The sequence below is a fragment of the Anas platyrhynchos genome, chromosome 5 (assembly GCF_047663525.1).
Source record: "Anas platyrhynchos isolate ZD024472 breed Pekin duck chromosome 5, IASCAAS_PekinDuck_T2T, whole genome shotgun sequence".
In the NCBI taxonomy this organism is placed as follows: domain Eukaryota; kingdom Metazoa; phylum Chordata; class Aves; order Anseriformes; family Anatidae; genus Anas; species Anas platyrhynchos.
This window is the reverse complement of record NC_092591.1, coordinates 44228168-44251135: the sequence shown is the minus strand read 5'-3', so window position 1 is coordinate 44251135 and position 22968 is coordinate 44228168. Positions and strand designations below refer to the sequence as shown.

The 22968-nt window shown below is 35.1% G+C and overlaps 1 protein-coding gene across 15 annotated transcripts in view; it reads left to right on the top strand.

Moving 5' to 3' along the window:
* The window catches only part of HECTD1 (HECT domain E3 ubiquitin protein ligase 1), a 62323-nt gene that overhangs the window by 19570 nt on the left and 19785 nt on the right, over positions 1 to 22968 (top strand). For 5 of the 15 annotated variants that reach the window (XM_038180314.2, XM_072038925.1, XM_027458554.3 and 2 more), the window contains exons 4-26: positions 829 to 1056; positions 3297 to 3578; positions 3822 to 4110; positions 4453 to 4529; positions 4617 to 4715; positions 5051 to 5165; positions 5750 to 5924; positions 7299 to 7437; positions 7657 to 7827; positions 8771 to 8993; positions 9082 to 9126; positions 12094 to 12357; positions 12489 to 12565; positions 13786 to 13920; positions 14149 to 14310; positions 14654 to 14748; positions 14937 to 15042; positions 15616 to 15750; positions 15830 to 15969; positions 16415 to 16738; positions 17198 to 17364; positions 17554 to 17730; positions 20438 to 21274. In XM_038180314.2, coding sequence (XP_038036242.2) covers positions 829 to 1056; positions 3297 to 3578; positions 3822 to 4110; positions 4453 to 4529; positions 4617 to 4715; positions 5051 to 5165; positions 5750 to 5924; positions 7299 to 7437; positions 7657 to 7827; positions 8771 to 8993; positions 9082 to 9126; positions 12094 to 12357; positions 12489 to 12565; positions 13786 to 13920; positions 14149 to 14310; positions 14654 to 14748; positions 14937 to 15042; positions 15616 to 15750; positions 15830 to 15969; positions 16415 to 16738; positions 17198 to 17364; positions 17554 to 17730; positions 20438 to 21274 — 4462 coding nt within the window. The remainder of the gene's footprint in view (positions 1 to 828; positions 1057 to 3296; positions 3579 to 3821; positions 4111 to 4452; positions 4530 to 4616; positions 4716 to 5050; positions 5166 to 5749; positions 5925 to 7298; positions 7438 to 7656; positions 7828 to 8770; positions 8994 to 9081; positions 9127 to 12093; positions 12358 to 12488; positions 12566 to 13785; positions 13921 to 14148; positions 14311 to 14653; positions 14749 to 14936; positions 15043 to 15615; positions 15751 to 15829; positions 15970 to 16414; positions 16739 to 17197; positions 17365 to 17553; positions 17731 to 20437; positions 21275 to 22968) is intronic. The other 10 variants (XM_027458550.3, XM_072038924.1, XM_027458549.3 and 7 more) reach the window with 10 other exon arrangements.

Genomic DNA, 22968 nt, shown 5'->3' with positions numbered 1-22968 from the left:
CATATTCTAATCCTATATATCATAAAAATGTGAAGCAAAACCATGCCCAGTATGTTAAAATTTATGTGTCAACTATGTTTTCAATCTTTACGTTCAGTCTCGTGCTTTTCAAAGCTGAGATTCCTTTAAAAATACAACTAGCTAGATATTGCTCTCTATATAGAAACTAAAAGTGCTAGAAGAAAGTTTTCCTGTTTGTCTCCATGACTAGAATTCTGAGGGCTAATTTTATGCTAAAAAGGGAAAGAGGCATCAATCCAGATACAGATAATTTACCTTATTTAAGAAATTATTTGCTGGTCATAGCTCCAGTGCAGCCTTCTGAAGTATTCAGAAGAATTTCCAAGACCCTCAAAATCTTTTACATGTAGTATAACTCGTGCCTGTGTGGCAGCATGTAGTTTTATTCCCTGATTACTATTGCCTCAGAATTTACACCTACGTTTCCTATTTATACTGTTCTTTCAAGTACCTCACTGAAGTAATAGGATTCATGGAAGTTTCGAAGCTCTCAGTTATTTTTGATCAAAAGACTTCATTCTCCCAGGAAGAGGTGCTAGTAATTATCTAGCTGTTTGCCATGATTGACTGGTAAAACCATGCTATTGAGGGATTTTCTTGTATTTGCTCCTGTATTTAAGCAGAAAACTGTTAGTCTACCGGAGGTTTCATCCCCTTAGGGGTGTTGAGGAAGAGAGGTGTTGTGTGGTGTTTTTTTTTGTTGTTGTTGTTATTGTTTTGTTATTTAACTAGTTCTGTAGATGGATATGAACAAATAACTTAATTTTTATGTGTACTTCGTTATAATTAAATTTCATTTTGTTGCAGGTGTTAGAATTAATCTGTACCCGTGAGTCAGGAGCTGTGTTTGAAGCTGGGGGGTTGAATTGCGTTCTGACATTCATCCGTGACAGCGGACACCTTGTTCATAAAGATACTTTGCATTCTGCTATGGCTGTAGTCTCCAGGCTCTGTGGCAAAATGGAGCCTCAGGATTCTTCATTGGAGATCTGTGTGGAATCGCTGTCTAGCTTATTAAAACATGAAGACCATCAGGTAATAAAATAGTTGGCTCAAACTATGAATTTAACATCCATAACATTTAATAAATGAATGGCTAGGTAGTTTTGTACAGTCTCCACAACTATGTTCACAAAACAGTTGTTATATATGAATATTGTGGTAGTCTTCTACAGTTGTGATGACAAGAGAATAAAAATGCTGCTTAGTGTTTGACTGCAAGTGCTGTTGTGTGAATGTGATCTTATTCAGCCTCTGAAAAGTTCATTGAAAAATGTCCTTCAAATTTTTCAGTGTTTTTTGAAATACTTCCAGAATTAATTGTTGTTTTATGTCTGCACCTCAGTCACTACTAAATTGAGCATAAGTAAAAGACAAAACTCAACTTTTTTTGTTGCCTAAGAGAAACAATAAAAACAGTCATAGTTGATGCTAAAATATTACACTGACAGACAGTACTACTGTAACACCACTTCTTTACTGCAGTTTTATAAACCAGAGGCTACGTAGACCTTTTAAAGTCTAGGAACTTAAAGTAATTAACTTCCTATTAGCAGAATCCCTTTGTGCTTGTCGTACTAATGCTTTGCAAATAGCTATTTAGCCAAATCCTTGCTGTATCCTGGCCAGGTTTCTTGTCAATGCCATTCTCTGTCCCAATTTTTCCCCCACCTCTGTCCCCATTCCTGACTCCATGCCACCTTAGTTTGGTTTATTAAGTGTGTCATATTTGTGAGACAGTCTTTTTGCCAGTGAGCTAGATTTTTGATGTGTTGTCAGATCTTTTTGAAAGAACCACTTGGCAGGGGGCTATCACACCAGCCATCTGAGAACAAGTCACCTTGGTTTTTATCCGTTATATTACTTCATTAATGCACTTATCATCTGAGGCAAGCTAACCTTGAAATTTAGACCATAAATCTGTAGTCTCTATCTGTTTCCCAATTTAAGATGCTTTAACAAAGCTATTGCTGGGACTGTTGAAGATCTGAACAGGAATTCAAACTTTCAATAAGGTAGTCTTTTAGCAGTTAGGCTTCAAGAGAAGTTTGCTTAAGGTTGGAGTAACCCAGATCATAGTAAATGAATCTGTAGCTGTATCCTTGAGAAACATATGTTGTGTGTGAAGGATGCCTCAGGATTTTTGACAAATGTTGATGGTTATTTTGGATTTGACCAGTATTTCCTTTTTATTTTTTTATTGTTTTACACTCCTGGATTTGGTCCCTTTCTGAGGGTAGCCAGCTAGTAATATCACTTGAGGGAAGAGTTCAAACCAGATGAACGTGGCCCTGAAAACAGCTTATCTGCATTTTTTTTTTTTTAACGTTTCTACTTAGCTCATGGTTTGTGAGAAGAAAAGTAAATACCTTCCACAGTACTATTTAGCTTTGTTAACCTATGTAGTGTGCTAAATAGGCTGAACCATTCTTACGTATTTCTGACAGAGCAGTTCTGGTAACAATTAGTAAAGTAGCTGTGGTTTACATAAAGACTGATAGAACTGCTCATACCTCATCTTGACAAAGAATGGGAGCAAAATGTCAGAGGATACAAATAGTCATCATTGTAAATTAAAGAAAAATCTCTTTTACAAGAGTACTGATAAATCAGAATGTTTGGCATGCAGGGACTGTGCCAGAAGTTTACCATGTAGTGCTTTTATTCAAGAGAATCATTTTTTTCCAAGTCCTTGCAAACAAGGATTTATGCCTTTTAACTTAACAAAGTCTGTCTGAGTAGCTAATAATACTCAAATCTTGGTGTGTGTATTGATAAGTAACAGTTTTCAGGTATGTGACAGCTGACAATCATTTTGAAAATTGGCTGCACTGGAAGTAGATGAAATTCTAGGGATAAGAACTGTAGTAATTCAGACCTTGGTAAGGAATAGGTATTGGTAGTTTTCATAACATCTTTTCTTGGGGTTAGTCTGGTTTGCTACCTCATGTTTAGGAAGGTAGATTGCCAGCTCACCTTGATGTACATGTGCAACCCTCCTGATACGATGAGGAGACACTTCTAGTGTAATGTGTAGTATGGATGAGAGAAACGTTAAAAACAGCAATACAGTCCTTCATTGAGTTTTTCAGAATGCTGTTGGGTTCTGCTGTTAGTTTTTGTTTGCTTGTTTGTTTGTTTTTTAAGCTGTCTGCGTTCATTTACTTTGAAGGAAACCTGGAGAAATGAGTCTTGTATTTTTGTGAATATCCTGTTAGCATCTTCTCACCTTAAGTAACAGATGTTTCATCTTTTCACTTGCACTTCTTTTGTAGGTTTCAGATGGAGCTCTGAGATGTTTTGCTTCATTAGCTGACAGATTCACACGTCGTGGAGTTGACCCAGCCCCCTTAGCTAAGCATGGGTTAACTGAGGAGTTGTTATCTCGCATGGCAGCTGCTGGTGGGACAGTATCAGGACCATCTTCAGCTTGCAAACCTGGCCGGAGTAGCACTGGAGCACCATCTACAGCTGCAGACTCTAAATTAAGTAATCAGGTGTCAACTATTGTAAGCCTGTTGTCAACCCTGTGTAGAGGCTCTCCAGTAGTAACACATGTAAGAAATCATTTTATGCTACAGATTTACATTCTTTTTATTTTTTTTTCTTGTATTTTAATATATACAAGATTTTGTTGTTATTTTATATATAGATATATAGATCTATTGATTATGAAAAAAATATATATACATATAGGTTATTTATTTATTAAGAGGGGAAAAAAAGGAAACGTTTCATATGGAAATGAAACCCAGTTCTGATAGTGTTTTCTAAAGCCCTGTATATTTTTTATTGTTCAGACTTTTAATTATTTCCAGGATCTCCTAAGATCTGAACTTCCAGATTCTATAGAAAGTGCGTTGCAGGGTGATGAGAGATGTGTACTGGATACCATGCGGTTAGTAGATCTTCTTTTGGTGCTACTATTCGAAGGGAGAAAAGCCCTGCCAAAATCCAGTGCTGGATCTACAGGCAGAATCCCAGGATTGCGAAGGCTGGATAGTTCTGGGGAACGTTCTCATCGGCAGCTGATAGACTGCATTCGCAGTAAGGACACTGATGCACTAATAGATGCTATTGACACAGGAGGTAAGAGAGAATTCTCTGAAAAAGAAAAAGCTAAATAAGGTATCTATGGTGTCATAACTTAAATTTTAATTTTTTAATTAAATTATTTATTTATTTTTTAATTTTTTAAGGTGTTACCTTAAAATTCTTTCTATACAGGTTACCTGGTTGAACAGTGTTTATTAGTAATAACTTTTTTTTTGGATTCTAGTTAAAGGTATAAATGCTTTTATTGAAGGTGGTTAATTCTTTTTTTTTTTTTTTTTTTTTTTTTTTTTAAGACCTGCAATTTGCTTAACGCTGGTGAAGCTTAATGTTTAATTCTGGGAGCTTTAATTATTTTTATTTAATTGTATCTTTCAGCTTTTGAAGTAAATTTTATGGATGATGTAGGACAAACTCTTTTAAACTGGGCCTCAGCTTTTGGAACTCAGGAAATGGTAAATTAATTTTACAGAACTTTAAAAGTTTAGGCTGTTTATATAAAGACATATGGAAAAACTAGTTTCCTTTTTCTTGTTTAACAGGTAGAATTTCTCTGTGAAAGAGGTGCTGATGTTAACAGAGGACAGAGGTCATCCTCATTACATTATGCAGCATGTTTTGGAAGACCTCAGGTAGCAAAGGTATGATTTAAATTGACATTGTAACATACTAAATTAATAGCCTTACATACTGAATTTCTGCCTTGTTCTGGAAGAAAAGTCTTTGTGCTCTGTTCAATATTTACATGTTCTTTACAGTGTTTATTGCAATACAAAATATTGGTTATGATAGGTCAGTAATGTGAATTAAAGTTTTATATTAACTTCACAGATATAAAAAGCATATTGTGTTCCAACTTCCTACACACGTAATGTTTTAACTTTGCATGCTAGTGTAGGAAGGACATAGGGAAAAACATGTACTTCTTTGGAAGAAGGAATGTTAATGTGTAATTTTTGAAAATATTTGTTCTCAGACTCTCTTGCGACATGGTGCAAACCCTGATTTGAGAGATGAAGATGGGAAAACTCCTTTAGACAAAGCTCGTGAAAGGGGTCACAGTGAAGTAGTAGCTATTCTTCAGTCTCCAGGTGAGAGCAGTTTTTAATTCTGAGAAATGCAAATATAAAGCAATTCAATTATTAGAATTTTACTCTATTAAGAATCATGAAAAAAATACAGTATTTTATGACCAGCCTTCCTTAGCCTTCAGATTACATATAAAAATTTTAATATTTTACATGTTCTTAAGGGCTGGGGGATTACAGAAGAAACTGCTGAGTGGACATGAGCAGTGCCAGTGGTCCTGGTCTTCAGCTGTGGAATGGGGCTAGACTGGGATTTTGCTGTGGGTTCGGAGGATGTCAGCCTTGGTAGCTTCTCTGGCATCCTTCCTTTCTACATGGAAGCTGCTCTTTACCTGTTCGTGAGGCTCTTGTAGCACTGGAGCCACAGGTAGCTAGCTGTCTGTTCATATTCAATTTTTGTTAAGGAATTTGAGCTTTTCTATGAGTGGTCTTTGGTGGTACTTTGTTTAAAAAAGTTGTTCGGTAACCAAGTTGTGCACATGTAGATTTCACATCTTAGGAATGTGTATTTATGTTCAGTTGCCTAGATGTTAGTAAGGAAACTTTCTTGCTTTTGTTTGAATGGTGTTTCTTTTTTTGTTTTCTAGGGGACTGGATGTGTCCTGTTAACAAAGGAGATGAGAAGAAAAAGAAAGATGCAAACAAGGATGAGGAAGAATGTAATGAACCCAAAGGAGATCCAGAAATGGCACCCATATACTTGAAAAGATTATTGCCTGTGTTTGCACAAACATTTCAACAAACTATGTTGCCTTCAATAAGGTAATAGGCGTGATTGTCAATTTCCCTGCATATTTTTCAGTTCTTAATGTTCTGATAAAAAAAGCTAATGTTGATTTTCTTCCAGTAAAAAAAAATAATAAAAATCTATAGCATTTAAAAGTAATGCAAGTGACTTGTAAGCATATATCAGTTTGAGTAGAAGTGGTGGTTTGAAAAATGTTGAGTCTTATTTTTGCTTAATATTTTAAGTATTTTTTGTTGCTGTTGTTTTTGTTTTGTTATCACCTTTCTGGGGATACAGTGTCTTGGAAGAAATATGGTTAGCTGAAGTGGGAGAGAGAAGCATGCTCTTGACTGCTGAAGCGTGATTGAAAAATACTATGTTCTTGTAGCACTTGGCACTGTGGATCATGTGTATTTGGTCACAGCTGTTCGTAGCTGCTGTCATGGAGAGGAAAGCTAATGAAGTAGTATAAAGATATATTAATGGGAAAATGAGAGAGACTGGGAAAAGCTATTTCAGGTTTTGGAAGACTTCTTGACAGCTTAAATGTTTATCAAGAAGATGCCTCTTACTGAGAGAATTAGAAATGGGATCTAATTTGATACTTAAAAGGAATACTGTTGGTGGCATAATATTTCTGATAAACTGTATGACCAGAACCTCTCAGCCTTTTACATTATGCAAACATAACATTTGCTTAATCTCTTGTATTCTCATTGTATGGGTGTAGTACTTCTGGGCAGCTTAAACTTGGCCATTTTAACTAAAAGAAAAAAGAAACAGTGTTAACCGTTTCTGTAAGATTAACTTCTGTTGAAGATGTGAAAAGTAGTAGCTGTCAATATTTTAGAGTTTTCTTTTTGAATCTGGTAAATCATGTATTTAAAAGTCACTCAAAAGTAAATTCTGTTTTCATCATACGCAAGTAACCAGATTCCATACTAATTTTACTTTTTAATTGGAAAATTGCATGGTTTTATAGACTTTAAAAAAGACTTTTTTTAGACTTCAAAACTCAAGAGATCTAACCAAAATGCTGGAAGTATGCAACAGATGTAAGGCTGAGATGGTACCTGGGAGGCAGATGAAGTGTGCAGAAGTGAATTGCCATCACTAAGTATGGATAAAGAGAGAATGTGGAATTGGTTTGACTGGGGAAGGGTGAAGGAGACAAAAATACATTAGACTGTCATGGTGCTGTAGAATCTAACAAATCTGTAGGTGGATTCTTGGAATTAATCTGAGATTTACTATCTGGCAACCAGAACTGGAATTCATTTGAAAAAATTATTTCTGTAAGCATGCATAAATGTAGTGCAAAAGCTATTTTTATCTTGAACTTCTTTGTTGCTTTGATTACCGTTTGCTTACTACTTGTTAAGAACCTTTTCCTGTGGTCTGTTTTAAAGGAAAGCAAGTCTTGCTCTCATAAGAAAAATGATACATTTTTGTTCTGAGGCACTACTGAAGGAGGTTTGTGACTCTGATGCTGGCCACAATCTGCCCACAATACTGGTTGAAATAACAGCTACAGTTCTTGATCAAGAGGTAGGAAGAAAAAACTTTTTCTTTTTTTTTTTTGGTCCTAGTGAAACCACTGTAAAAATGGGATTATACTTATTGACTTATTGACTCCACATGCTTATTAATAGCTAACCTTAAAGTGTTGTTTATGGCATCCATCTGTAACTGGCTATGATGTTCAGCATGTCAAGATATTTTTAAGTAGAGATCTCACTGTTTCCTTTCTATCCCATTTTATGACAGGACGATGATGATGGCCATTTGCTAGCCCTGCAAATCATAAGGGATTTGGTGGATAAAGGTGGTGATATTTTTCTAGACCAATTGGCTAGACTTGGTGTAATTAGTAAAGTGTCAACTTTGGCGGGACCTTCATCTGATGATGAGAATGAAGAGGAATCTAAACCTGAGAAAGTAAGTGCAGAATTGCTAACTTTATTTGTTCTTGTAAAACCAGCATTTGTAATGTAATTGTTTATATTATGAAAATGTCCAGGGGAAGGTAGCTAGATAGGTTATTAATTTAATGCTTATTGTATGCACTTGTTTAATTGTTTTTATTGTTTTGTAACTTATTATCCCATTAGCACCTTATCTGTTGAGTTTTCCTATTTGTATTTACTTTGTGTCAAAACCTCTTGACTGCTGTATTTGTCTTGTAGTTTGAACATGAGTACTAAACGAAATTAATCCTTTCTGAATGCAGTGCATCTCTTTCAATGTGCATGTATCAAGTAATTGCAGGTGGTTTTAAGCCTTGTTATGGATTTTAATGAAAACATAAAAACAAAAATAATTTTCTGTGTGATGAAAAGCTTAAGGGCGCATTGATGTTATTTGCTTATTTCCAACAGTAAGTTATGGACAGCTCAGATAATTTTCTTATCCATTTAATTAAGATTTGTAGTTATGCCCTAAGTTTTTGGTTTGCTTCGTGTGTTTTTTTTTTTAGTGTTTGCTTAGGTATTTAAGAGCTGTCTGAACATGGTTTTGGACAACTGGTCCTAGGTGGCAAGGGAGTTGAACAAGAAGATGACTTCTAGAGGGCTCTTCCAGCCTTAACAATTCTGTTCTCACAATATGAGTTTTGAAGAGAGATGGGATATATATCCCTGTCAGTAGGCTGTTGTTATGGAGTAAATCTACTTGAAAAGAAATCTTTTCAAAGTATCTTATTCTGTTAATGAATACTTTCAAAGATGGATTTTACAGACAGAAAAGCTTAGTTCCTATACCTTTTTGGCTTGAGTAATTTATTTTCTGCTTCAATACTTTTCAAGATTCGTATGTTCTGTTTTGGTTTTATGTGTTGTTTTTGTGTGTGTGTGTTTTGTGATTAAATATAATTTTATTACAGGAGGATGAACCACAGGAGGATGCTAAAGAACTTCAACAGGGTAAACCATATCACTGGAGAGACTGGTCAATCATTAGGGGCAGGGACTGCCTGTATATATGGAGTGATGCTGCAGCCCTGGAGCTGTCTAATGGTAGTAATGGATGGTTCAGATTTATCTTGGATGGGAAACTGGCCACAATGTATTCCAGCGGAAGCCCCGAAGGAGGATCCGATAGTTCAGGTAGTATTTCTTCTCAGTTAAAATCCAAGTTAATTTTTGAGACTGCTGTTTGTTTATATAATTTGATTGGAGCTATTTTGTTTTGCAGGAATTGGCTTACTAAATAGTAAAGGATGTAAACAGGTGGAAGGTGGTCAGTTAATTGTGATGCTTTTCATCAGATAGCATGTGACTATAACTTGGGTGAATTGTGTTAAGTAAACATCTTGCCAGTGAAAGTGTATTAACTTTGTTTTGTTTTGACTCTTCTCCATGCATACCTAATTTTTTCACCCCCATCATTAAAAGCACTTTGTAGTGGCCGTCTCAGGAAAAGCAGGTTGAAATGGCGATTTGCTGTTTGCTTCTAGCTAGCAGAATGAAGTTGCATGTGTTTGAAGACAAAGTAATGGAAAGTTTCTCATCAAGACTGGGAAACAAATTACAGTGTCTTAATTGTTTGTTGGAGGGAGGATAAGGGAACGGACCTCATGCACTGGTAGTGTACAGTTTTTGTGTTTGTTTTTTAAATTTCTGTGCAGAATACACAACTTGTTCTGGGTGCAGAAACAACCCTCCTTTATCGTTTCATCTTTTTTGCAACAGTTCATACATTTATGAACCAGCAGGCATAAAACGCTTTGCAATATTTTTGTTTTCAACAAGCCATTGAGTGAAATAACAGAACATATTATGATTCAGGATAGAAATGAAGTGCTAATGACATTATTTGTGAATTTTGAAGCATGAAGACGAATTGTGGTATGGTGTGTTTTTGGATTGTAACACAATTGGAAGCCACTTTGGAATTTTTTTCTTTTTTTTTCCCCCAAAAGTGTATTCTTGCATTCTTTAAGCAAGGCAAACAGTTTCTGTGTTGATATACTTGTTTATCATACAATGTAATTTTAAGGAAATCCATGTGGTTAGATCATCATGGCCCTTGAAAGCCAATTCTGCTTGCTTCCTCCCATATGATGGGATGGGTTCTTCCTGTTTTTGTAGAAGATGAGTTGAATGGGACTACTCAGATGAATTTGGTGTGAAGACTAGTCAGATTATTGATTTAGGTTAATGTTTCTCTTCCTATGTATTTTTTGTATATGTGACCAAATAGATACCTTCCCAAAAAAACTTGGGATCTACCATGGATATTATGGAAGGGAGGGTGCTAAACTGGATTAAATCAGGCTTTTATTTTTTTTTTTTTGTCAAACAGACATCTACTAAGAATGCTGACATTGCAATGTAGTTTGCCTGAAGTTTAACCATTAGCTAGCTCTTAAGCATGTGCAGCAGCCTCTCTTTCACTTGAGATATGAAACTAGTATTTGTTAATACTTAACTAAAAATACTACACGGATAGATTCAGAATAGTATCTTTGTTTTTAAGTCCTGAACTATACTATATGTTCTGCTGTCTTAAATCATTGCTGATTAATCTCATGGTATACTTTTTAGTAACTTCATGACTGGCAAGAATATAGAGGGTTGACTAATGGAATTTGTTGGTGTGTATTGCATGATGAAGGCTGGAGGGGATGTGGGGACATATATATACTTTGAACATTGAAGGTCTGTCCTCACCCATCTCCTCATTAGCTTAATACTTGTTTGTTTGAAATCTTAGGGATAAGAAAAATTCAATGCAAAAATTGAAATTCAATGGTAATTCTTTATGTGAGTTTCAAAATTCTGTCTAAGGGAGCCTGAAATTGTTTCCAACCATGTTAAATTATTGCACTTTCAGTGCAATGTGTTGCATAATAAATAGGTAAAAAATGTAATTATGGAAATTTGGAAGTGATTCGTTAACAGAATTTTCATTTCTCATACAAATTTTCAAGAATTTTTTTACAAATCTCCCTGGCTTCTGTGATTTTTTTAAACCATGAAGAATGTTATGCCTTGGCAGTGCATATTTACTTTGCATATGGAAAGTGTTGTTTTGTTTGTTTTTTTTTAGTATTGTATAGTAGTTAAGCTGACAGACTTAAAAAACCTAGAGTGTAAGACATTGCAGCAAAAAGAAAACAGCAATTTTGCATGTTCACAGACTACAAATGTTATATTAATAAAATCAGTACCAATTTTTATCCTTAAAGTTGAGACAAAATTAAAAAATCAATAACCTATAAAGATTTTTCTAAAATACAAACTCATTAAATATTCTGGAATAATCTTAAATAGTAGCTTGAATGTAGCATGTAGTCTTGTAATTACTACAGTATTTAAAAAATAATTTAATTGAAATTGAGTTGTTTAGAATAGTTTAAAGGTAGATTACCTACGTATCCAAAATGTAGGATGTGAGCCTGTTTATCATCTATTAAGTGATGTCTCCATATAAATATTTTGTGGTGCCATTAGATTTATTTCATGTTTCTCTCAGATAAACATGTCTTGAAAAATTTTGTAATTTCTAAAAAAGGAATACAAGCATCTATATTATAACCTGATTTAGCATAATGTAACTGGTAAGTTACATAAATGTGGCTTTCTAACTTTCTCTGAGGTGAATGCAAAAGTTCTGCAAAAAAGACGAATGAAAGTTTTAATATAACTTAAAATATTATTTTCTGTTGCCTTAGTGACAGTTAATCTGTCACTAATCAAATTCCTTTTACCACATACTGATCATGATAAGCTAAAGTTCTGTGATTTTTTTTCCCATTTTGTAATATGGCTTAATCATCTTTTCCTCACCTGCTGTAAACTGAATTTGATTGCTGTTTTCCTGTTGGAGAATTCATTTAATTTACTATTTCTAAAACACAAGTAGTTCATGCTGGCAATAATGAGAACTTGTTTTTACAAATTTGAAGGTTTGTCATTGATTTCTTTGATCTATTATAACTGTGAAAATGAATTAACACATCTTTCAGTAGCATCATTTAGGAAGAGTTCCATAGTCCATATTGATGAGATTGTGGAGTAAATCACTGTTGGAGTACATAGACTGGGAAGAAGTTCAGGGTACTTAAAAATCCTTAATTTCAAACTTAATTTTGCATTGAATGTACTCAGTTGTTTTGCTCATGCAAAAAAAAAAACATTGCTTGAGATACGCGATGGTGAAATCAATTGTTAGAAAAAAATATGTATGTTTGTTTTTAAATAGAAAGTAGGAGTGAATTCCTTGAGAAGTTGCAAAGAGCGAGAAGCCAAGTAAAACCATCTACCACAAGTCAGCCAATTTTGTCAGCACCAAGGCCAACTAAACTTACTGTGGGAAACTGGTCACTCACCTGTCTGAAAGAAGGAGAAATTGCTATCCACAATTCTGATGGTCAGCAAGCTACAATACTGAAAGAAGATCTCCCAGGCTTTGTGTTTGAGTCAAACAGAGGAACAAAGCATTCGTTTACAGCTGAAACCTCTTTGGGTAAGTATGTAGGTATGTGTAATGAACAGGTAGGAGTAAGTGTAGATAAGATAGGTTTTGGTTTGTTGGTTTTCATACTTGTGGGAAATTCTGACTTCTCTAAAAAAAAAATAAAATAAAATACATTGCAGGGTCAGAATTTGTGACTGGCTGGACTGGTAAGAGAGGAAGAAAGCTAAAATCTAAACTGGAGAAGACAAAGCAGAAGGTTGGTGAGCATGTGTGAATTTTATACTTAGAGTTTAATATAGCTTGTTTTATTTATCAACTTGCATATGTGATAAAATTTCCTTTTAGAGGATTAAGATCTTCTCTAATTTCAGCTGCATGCAATTTAATGCCAAGTTTAAAGGGGAAAACCTGACTTAAAACAAAGCACTTCTAAGGCGGGTGGTTTTGTCCTGAAGTCTTAGACTCCATGCTCTTTTAAATGAAAACAGATTTTCTTTTAAAAACAGAAGAAAATCCAATCCTTCTTACTGGCATATGTTTGTGTAATCCAGTAGATACCAGTTGTTTTTTTTTGTTTTGTTTTGTTTTTTTAATGCAAAAAAAGAAAAGGCATAATGATCAACATACCTGTCTTTGGTGAACCCTGTCCTAAGTTACTGGCATACATAATTCATAATTCATTCATAACCTGTTCTAGTTATCATTTTGAATTGATGGAAGCTTTGTAGTTGGTTTGAATGTTTCTAATACTTTGGTAATCGTTGTTAGAAATGTCATGAGTAGGTCATACCCATGTAAATAACATCTGTGTTTTAGTCGTACATTATGAATATTAAACTTGCTGCCCTAGGAATAAATAAAATATCTTAGTTGTTGCTATTGTAACAGTAACATTCAGGTCTCGTGCATTTAAGCATCTGAAAAGAATGCATTTTTATTCTTCTGTCTTTCATGTACAGACCTTACCTTGCTTAGGTCCATGTGCAACGGCATCATAAAAAAGTTTTTAGAATAAGGTCACTTAAAGATGACTTAATGGGATTTGGTTTAGGGAATGCAAATAGCTTTCATAAACCATATTTTTAAAAAATGATTACTCTTACCTCTAAAATATTACCAGAACACTTATACAGTACTGAAGATTTGTAGACTGAGAACTCTCTTTTCTTCTACCTTTGCACTATAACTTAATGTACGATGGTCAGCTTAGTTTCTGTAAATTTGTGTAAGATTGTTTATTCCCTTTTTATTTTCCTCTCTGCTTTTAACCTTTCATCTTTGCTTCATATTTAGCCTTTGCGCATCTTATGATGTACGTTGTATGATAGGTTTCTGTTCTTACCTATTTTTGTCTGCCCTGGACTTTTAAAAACACAAACAAAAAAGAAAACCAAGTGTCTAGAGTCTTAAATAGTAGTAATAGTGGTCTCATATTACAGTAACATATGACTTGTGATTATGAAAATCCTTTTGTAGGTACGCACTATGGCAAGAGATTTATACGATGATCATTTTAAAGCTGTTGAAAGCATGCCTCGAGGAGTAGTTGTAACACTGAGGAACATAGCAACACAGTTAGAGTCTGCATGGGAACTTCATACAAACAGACAGGTAAGTGTACCTCCTGTAATTTAAAGCATATGATGTCAGTGGAAATCATGTAGCAATATTCAGACTGTGCTATGTCATGTAAAATAGTCACAATATATCTGTCTGAACTGTGAGTTTTTTTTATGCATACAGTTGCTAGTTACATGCTTCACTGGGACACTTTTTTCACGTGTTCATTTGAAAGATACTATTAGCTTGTTTCATCATAATTGTCTTTTTGTCTTTCAGTGTATTGAAGGAGAAAACACTTGGAGAGATTTAATGAAGACTGCTTTGGAAAACTTAATTGTACTTTTGAAGGATGAGAATACTATTTCTCCGTATGAAATGTGCAGTAGTGGCTTAGTTCAATCATTGCTTACAGTTTTAAATAATGTGAGTTTACAGAATGTAAGTCTCCTAAAGAAAAACTTTTGAAAGAAAATGAAGGCATAGGTCTTAATTAAAAATAAATAAATATTACAGATGTGGCTTTTTTCTGTCTTGAAAACTAGACAGACTTGCAACAGTTAGTGATCTGACCCATTGAATATATACTATCACAATAAATTATTTTAATTCAAATATGATATTAAAAGTCTGGTCAGTTATAATGGCTGATATAATGTAGCTTTTGATATAAAGACTTTAAATAGCAAATTCAGTGAGCCCAAACAGATACTTTTGCCAATGTAAAGAATGAATATGCTGTGCTGTATCAGAAGTAATGTATATATTTTTTTTTTCTTCTTAGAACATCGATTTAGATGTGAAACAAGACTGTAGTCAATTAGTAGAGAGAATAAATGTTTTCAAAACAGCATTCAGTGAAAATGAAGATGATGAGAGGTAGGTTTAAAAAATACCTATGTTTGTGATGTGGTAATGTATGTTTAAAAACAAAACAAAACAAAAAGACAAAGGAACATTCTTAACATGGTAGGCTTTTTACTATAGCTGGGTAGTATTCTCTGAGATACCGTAGATTTTGTTTATTCCTCCTTGTGTGGTAACATAGTGACTGTTCACTTTTGCAGTCGTCCAGCAGTTGCATTAATTCGAAAATTGATAGCAGTGTTAGAATCTATTGAACGTCTACCTCTCCACTTGTATGATACACCAGGATCTACGTATAATCTTCAGGTACAGTGATAACAGTATATAATACTCGGTGATAAACAACCAAATGTTTTGTATGAATTTCAGGAAAAGTTACACGTGTTAAATCTATATGAAATGCATTCTTGTAAATTGGATAGAATTAGCTAAAGAACAAACTTTTTGTCATTTATTTCTTCTAATACCTAACCTGAATGTTTGTGTTTTTATTTTGATGTTAAATATCAGAAGATGGTTGCAGGAAGTTGCAAAAACACTGCTGCCATTGGATATTGAGCCCGTTTATTATTATTATAGGTCTTAGTAAAAATACAAAAAAAAAAAAAAGAAATAAAAGCTATAAAAACATGAAATATGAAAGTATTCACTTGAATGTGTAACTGATTTATGTTGATTGTCACCAAAGAATTGTTGAGTTAGCTGAAAAAATGGAGCAATAAGGGAACAGTTTAAAAGCCTTAAGTTAGAATATAGTGCTTGTTTAAATTGCACACAAAAATTTATGAGGAGCTGAAACTGTTTTAGCGAAGCATTGCTTTTCTTAATCTACAAAATGTAAACAGAAAAGCCAATATTAACATTTAGGTACTCTTTCAGATACTGACAAGGCGGTTGAGGTTTCGTTTGGAACGTGCTTCAGGGGAGACATCATTAATAGATCGAACTGGCCGAATGCTAAAGATGGAGCCGTTGGCAACTGTTGAATCTCTAGAACAGTATCTCTTGAAAATGGTGAGCAACATACCATGTGCGGTTCACGAGGAAAGGTTGCATTCTGTATCACTAATATTTTTTCTTCATTCATGTGTAGGTAGCAAAGCAATGGTACGACTTTGATAGGGCTTCATTTGTTTTTGTACGAAAACTACGTGAAGGCCAAACATTTGTATTCAGGCATCAACACGATTTTGATGAAAATGGAATTATTTACTGGATTGGGACAAATGCCAAGTGAGTTTTTTTCAAAGCTAAATATTTTGAATTAAAATTTAGTAAACTATATGCAGAGGGGAAAAAAATGAAAATTCATAATGAAGTCTGTTGGTTTTTTTAAGAATGGGAGTTTGCTTTTACTGGTTATCAATAGAATTATATCTTTTTTGTTCTTCTTAACTAATACAAAAATACGAATCTCTGAAGTTGGATTGAGAATTTGTTTGTATTCTTGCTGAAGAAATGAAGGGATGGGAAGGGTTGGGTCTTTTGTTAACTGCTGTAGTGAAGTAACATTTTTGGAATGTCTATAAAGTTATCTAATTATCTCAAATGATATTAACTGCTCCAGTTTGTAATAAACTCAGCTGTAATCAATAACTTGCAGTAAATTGTCAAATGTTACTGATATCTGTTTTTTAATGTAAGTAATAATTGAACAGTACATTTCTCTTTTTAATAGAACTGCATATGAGTGGGTAAATCCAGCAGCCTATGGGTTAGTAGTGGTTACATCCTCAGAAGGAAGAAATCTGCCTTATGGCCGTTTAGAAGACATCCTAAGCCGTGACAGTTCAGCTCTCAATTGTCATACTAATGATGATAAGAATGCTTGGTTTGCCATAGATCTTGGCCTTTGGGTTATACCATCAGCTTACACATTACGCCATGCTCGAGGTTATGGACGATCTGCTCTCAGAAATTGGGTTTTCCAGGTATCTAAGGATGGACAGAACTGGACTACTTTGTATACTCATGTTGATGACTGTAGTCTCAACGAACCAGGGTATGTCAGTGTATTTTACCAGCTTTCATAAAATTGAGCTAAGTTGAATATATACTTGGCTGTAGACTACCTTAACGTATGCCATAGCTATAATAAATAATTATGTAAAAAAGGGGTAGGTGGCGCAGATGATTAAGGGTGGACTGGAAAATAAGTGATTCATAAGTTCTCTTTTTGGTTCACGTAATAATAATTGTGATTTTCTATCATCTTAAATTTGCATTTTATTTTTATTTTTTTTGGAGAAAATAGTAACACCAACACTCATCCAGAATTTGTCTCTAATGTTGCTAGGTTTTGTATTTCTCATGTTCTTGGCAGTTTTCTGGTTTTAACCATAAATGATTGCTGTCATGGTTTGGTTTTGGTACTAAAGTGTTCTGGTTTTGTGTGTTTTGTTTGTGTTTTTTTTCTCTCTCCTCTTCTCCCCAACGATACCTCTTTGAAACAAATTTGAAGGTCTACAGCAACATGGCCTTTAGATCCTCCAAAGGATGAGAAACAAGGTTGGAGACATGTTCGAATAAAACAGATGGGAAAGAATGCCAGTGGGCAAACACACTACCTCTCCCTGTCTGGATTTGAACTTTATGGCACTGTGAATGGAGTATGTGAAGATCAGTTGGGTAAGAAAAAGAATGTGTATGTCCTGCTTGTTGTCTTAAAATCCTAACAAACGTGTCCTATAAAAATGAGTGTGGAAAAAACATGTTGACTTCTGCCTTGGAGCTTGCTTAAAAACAAGCTCAGATTTATTCCCTAATCAATATTGCTGCATTTTTCAGTCTTCCAATTTGAATTTAAATTTCTTGTAGGAAAAGCTGCTAAAGAAGCTGAAGCCAATCTGCGAAGACAGCGACGTCTGGTCCGTTCTCAGGTTTTGAAATACATGGTTCCAGGAGCTCGTGTAATCAGAGGAATTGATTGGAAATGGAGAGACCAGGATGGAAGCCCACAGGGTGAAGGCACTGTTACAGGAGAATTGCATAATGGTGAGCACAAATTGCCTGAATTTGAAAAACTCTATAGTATGAGTATTTTATGTTTTCTTTCAATCTAAATGTGAAATTGGTCGTATTACACTATTCCTTCTGTAGTTTCTAGAAGAAGCTGATACAAATTTCAGTATCTTTGAGAGAAGGAACTCAAATACTGTAATCATTGTGGTCCATTTGTGAAATTCCATTTCAATGCATGGAAAAAAAAATCTTGTTGTAAATAAAACATTTTCCGAGCTTTGCTTAATTAAAATACCAAATTGTTATTTTGACATTCATTATGAAGAATTAAAAATATTCCAGGTTGGTTGATGCAAACTGATTAATTAAGCTTTGGGCCTGCAACATCTATAATTACATTCTTCATTTCTTCTAGCTTAGCATTTGCAATATTTTTCTTGACTTTTGTTGTATCCTGTACCTTTCCTACCTCGCTAGCTTCATTGGGATCAAGTTGCTATTTTAAAAACAGTGAAAAGTAATACGACTTAGGGAGCAAAATCAAAAACAGCAGCAGCCACGGAATTCAGTGCTCAGGAGGCTGAGGTATTGAAGAAGCTCCAGAATAGCTGATAATCTTGTTAGCTGAACATGCTTTCCCAGTTGCCTCTGCTGCCCACCCCTATTTAGGTGTACATAAGACTGGCTTTGTTTCTGAAGCTTCTTCAGTCACTCCTAGCCAGATTATTAGTTCTTGGCTCTTAAAAAGGGAGAAACATCCAAAGTATGATGATCTAAAATGTCTTGCAACTTTTCATCTTTTTTAAGCCATTCAGTATAGCTTGTAGGGAATTGTCCCATCATCTCTATGTATTGTTCTTACCAGATGCAAGAGTATCCATAGATACACTCTCACTTTTAAGACGTTAAGTATTATTGGTGAGTAGTCTATTAAATCAGTGTTTTTGTTCCTATATTCCAGTAAACTTTTCCTATTAAGTAAAGGTGAAATTGAGGTTCGTGTGTCAAGTGATGACTACAAAGTGTGATAAGTGATCAGTAGACTCTTACTCCTGCCACAGTTGTCTTGAAAATAGAAAATGGTATCCCATTGGCTTTTCTGTGGCTATTCAAAAGCTTAAACACATCTTGTGTTGTTTCGGGGCCACAACAATGCAGCATCAAGACTCCAAGTACATAATGTATATTTACAAAATTGTACAAGCTTTGAACTGTTTGTAATTAACATTGTAGTTGAAGGAACTATACAAAACAAGAACAGTAATTTAATTCTGCTTTTTCAAAACACCCTGTCCAGATACTGAAAGGGTAAAAATCATACTGTTTCTGTATGGAGTTTACCTCTTTCTTTTTTGTGTCCAATCAGAAAGTCAAATAAAATGTGGAAAGGTAAAAATTCAGACTTGCATCACTTTTCAGAGGTTTAGTGGCATGAAGCTATTCAGATAAAACTCATGAAGATGGAGTAAAATCATACCATAATAACATGATATCAGCCCCCTCATGTGGGGATGAGATGTCTACTGAAAACTTTATGAGTTCTAAAATGCTCTTCCTCCAGAGTGATATTTCTAAACAGAAAATTGCCTGTGATCTGTTTCAGTCTAAAGTGATGACTTTTGGATAGTTATAAGGTAAAAGTGCACCTGACAGTGCTAAAAACGTATCTGTTTTACTTCAAATGAGCTCCATTCCGTTTTGTTAAAGAAAAACGTGTATGGGCCTCTGGACCTGACATCTTGTTTTGAATTTTTGTCAGAGGTTTCAGGAGCTGACTGAGCTTTAGGGATTTTGTTTTTAAAGAAAATGTGTATCGATTGAAATAGTGACACAAAATTTGGTACAGTTAACATGCAATAAGAAAAACTAGAAAGAAGCTTTTAAGATGACTCTGTGGTATATCAGACTAGCAAAAATATCACACAAGCATTAATATTTTTTGTCCCCATTTCTGTCCTAGTTTGCTAAATTTTGCATGTTATCCTCATCATTGCAGGTTTATTACATTTAACTTAAAAAATATTGGAACATATTTTAATAAAGAAATTAAAGATGAGTAGCATCTTTTTTTTTCAGTGCTGTTCTGATCCTAGTATAACACTTCAAATTTCCATGCAACATATTCTTGTTTTGACACTGAAATCTTACATGAAGTAGTCCTTACTTGTAAGACTTTTCCTGCGAATAAGTAATGTTTGAGTCTGTGTAAATTATTGAAACAAAAAGCTGAGTATCAGTACACTCATTCTTGCACTATATAGGACAAAAATAATCCCAAACTGAAATTCATAAAATGTGTTCTGTAGGGTAGATATGCCCATTTACAAGCATTGAACAGATTAAAACATAAAATGCCCATAGAGGAATTGTTGCTTCTTGTCAGGTATTAATGAAGTTATGATGATATGTTGTAATACACATTTCGGATGTTTAGAGAATCATCATAACTTTTGGAGAGATCCTAGTAGGTCAGGTTCGTTCCTGAAGCAAACTTGGCTTTTGGCTGGATTTGGGGACTCTGAAGGTAGAAGCTGACTGTACTTGCTGCCATAATTTTAACAGCACTTCTACATTACCAAACTGTTTAAAGACTCCTGAATTGGCATTAGGAGTTACTTACTGATTTTGTTAATTCGGACACGCAGCCCTTATGAGAAGCTGATCCCACATTGTGGAGCTACTGTCTGACACGCTCCTGTCTGCTTTCTGCTGGATCTCACAAACTCCTGTCCCTTTCCAGGCTGGATTGATGTCACCTGGGATGCTGGTGGCTCTAACTCTTACCGTATGGGCGCAGAAGGAAAGTTTGACCTCAAGCTTGCACCAGGGTACGACCCTGATTCAGCGGCATCACCCAAACCTGTTTCATCCACTGTTTCAGGCACAACGCAGTCATGGAGCAGCTTGGTGAAAAACAACTGTCCAGACAAGACGACTGCTGCTGCAGGCTCCTCAAGTAGAAAAGGAAGCAGCAGTTCTGTGTGTAGCGTGGCCAGTAGCAGCGACATCAGCTTGGGTTCGACCAAAATGGAGCGGAGATCAGAAAGTGTAATGGAGCAGAATATAGTTTCAGGCACTGACGTCCATGAACCAATTGTTGTTCTGTCTTCCGCTGATAACGTGCCTCAGGCTGAAGTAGGGTCATCTTCCAGTGCAAGCACCAGCACCTTAACAGCGGACATGGGAAATGAAAATGCAGAAAGGAAGTTAGGTCCTGATAATTCAATACGTACTCCTGGGGAGTCCAGTGCTATATCCATGGGAATTGTTAGTGTCAGCTCTCCTGATGTTAGTTCCGTTTCCGAACTGACTAATAAAGAAGCAGCTTCCCAACGACCTCTAAGCTCTTCAGCGAGTAACAGACTTTCAGTCAGTTCCTTGTTGGCTGCTGGGGCACCGATGAGCTCCAGCGCAAGTGTTCCTAACTTATCATCTCGAGAAACTTCAAGTCTGGAGTCTTTTGTACGAAGAGTGGCAACCATAGCACGTACCAATGCCACCAACAACATGAATTTAAGCCGAAGTAGCAGTGATAACAATACTAACACTTTGGGAAGAAATGTCATGAGTACTGCAAGTAAGTAAAAGCTGTATTTATTTTTAGTTGAAACTTTTGTTATTTCTTTGGTTTTCTTTAGACTTAAAGAAGTTTGGCTTTTGTTGGCCTAACAGAGCAATGCTCTTAGAGCAGCCTTGCTTTTATGGGCACTTACAGAACTGGTGAACAGCTCACAGAGTTCATGGAAGCTATGAAGCATTACATGCCCCTTTGATGTCAGATTACACTGTGGTACCCATCAAATGGAAATGATGTAGATTTGATGTTTATTATGTGCTTAGGAAGAAAGAGAGTATAGTTTAATTTGAAAGGACTGAAGACTAGGAACGGCAGCTAAGGTGGGATACTCTTGCTCTCTGATCTGTTCTGTGCAGAATTCGCACACTTACTTTCTGTCTGCCTGCTTCTGATATGTTCTTGTTTTGCTTGGGAAATGCATATTGTTCATACTGCAAATTCTCTGTCTGAGCTTTAGGAGGTAAGAGCAGAGTAGAAAGAAAAAGTAAACTGCAGTATGGTGCCATTTTAACATTTCCCTGTATTCTAGCAGGCTGAGTAACCCAGTTCTGTGTATGTTTTCCAACGACGTTGTCATTAAGCTTTAGGTTTAGCAAGTCATTTAGGCATGCTAATTTTATGGAAGTTTGTAGCTAACATTGTTTTAAGTGGGATTATGTACATGCTTCAACCTTTGTGTGTTCTTGGATTATATGTGGGATCAAGGTATTAGCAGGTAAGCTATAAACCTGCTTGCTGTGAGTTTGCTCTTAACGAATTTTCAGAACACTCCCATCTGAGATGTTGCTCAACCAGCTTTCTGTTAGGCGTGTAGTTCAGTGCTTGGAGCTCAGTACTTCATGAGGTAGACAAGTTAGAAAAAGTAAAATTACCCTAATACACCAGAAGGAAACAGTTTTTCTGTTAAGCTTTTATGTTTTTCTAAGACTTGTGTACTTTTAACTTGAAGGTGTGTTGTTTGCTTTTTGCAGTTTTTTAAATGATCCTAGTTGGCATTTTCTTTTTTTTTTTTTTTTTTTTTGATGGGGGTATATATTTTTTAATGTAAATAAAATACCAAACAGAAGATTTCCAGTAATTGATCCCATTAGACAGATACTCAGTGCCTCTAGTTCTGAAGTAGCTTTGTGTTGGGGAGAGGGGGTCTTTGAAGAATATGGGATACTTTACCAGCGTATTTGCAGTATTTCAAGCATGTTTGAAATCATACAGCATTAAAATAGGAAATAAATTAAAAATTTGTATTTGTTGTGTTTAACTTTATCCCATATGTGGGAATTCTAATTTTACACAAAAAGAAACTGTGAGGATTTGTGTCCCAAAAAGAGATTAGATTCTAAATTTGAGCGATCTCACCCAAATTAGGGCAGTACATTGTTGTTTTAACCAAAGGTTTTCACAACAAAAAATAAGCAAAAAGCAAACAAAGAAAAAACAACCTGTCTGAAATCATGAGTAGTGATTTAAGTCTCTTTGGACTTGCTCTAGTGGTTACATTGAAAACACCAGTATTTGGCAGGATTTATATGGTGTCTAAGGTAGCCAGCTTCTGTTTGTTCTTGAGATCTGAGCAAATGAAACACTTACACCAATGGCTTTTTCTGTGTCTCTTTAGTATAAGAGCAGAGAGTTTACTGTTATTAAAGTGGGTGGAAGATATGTGTATTGAGCAAGTGATTATTAAATTCTTAAAC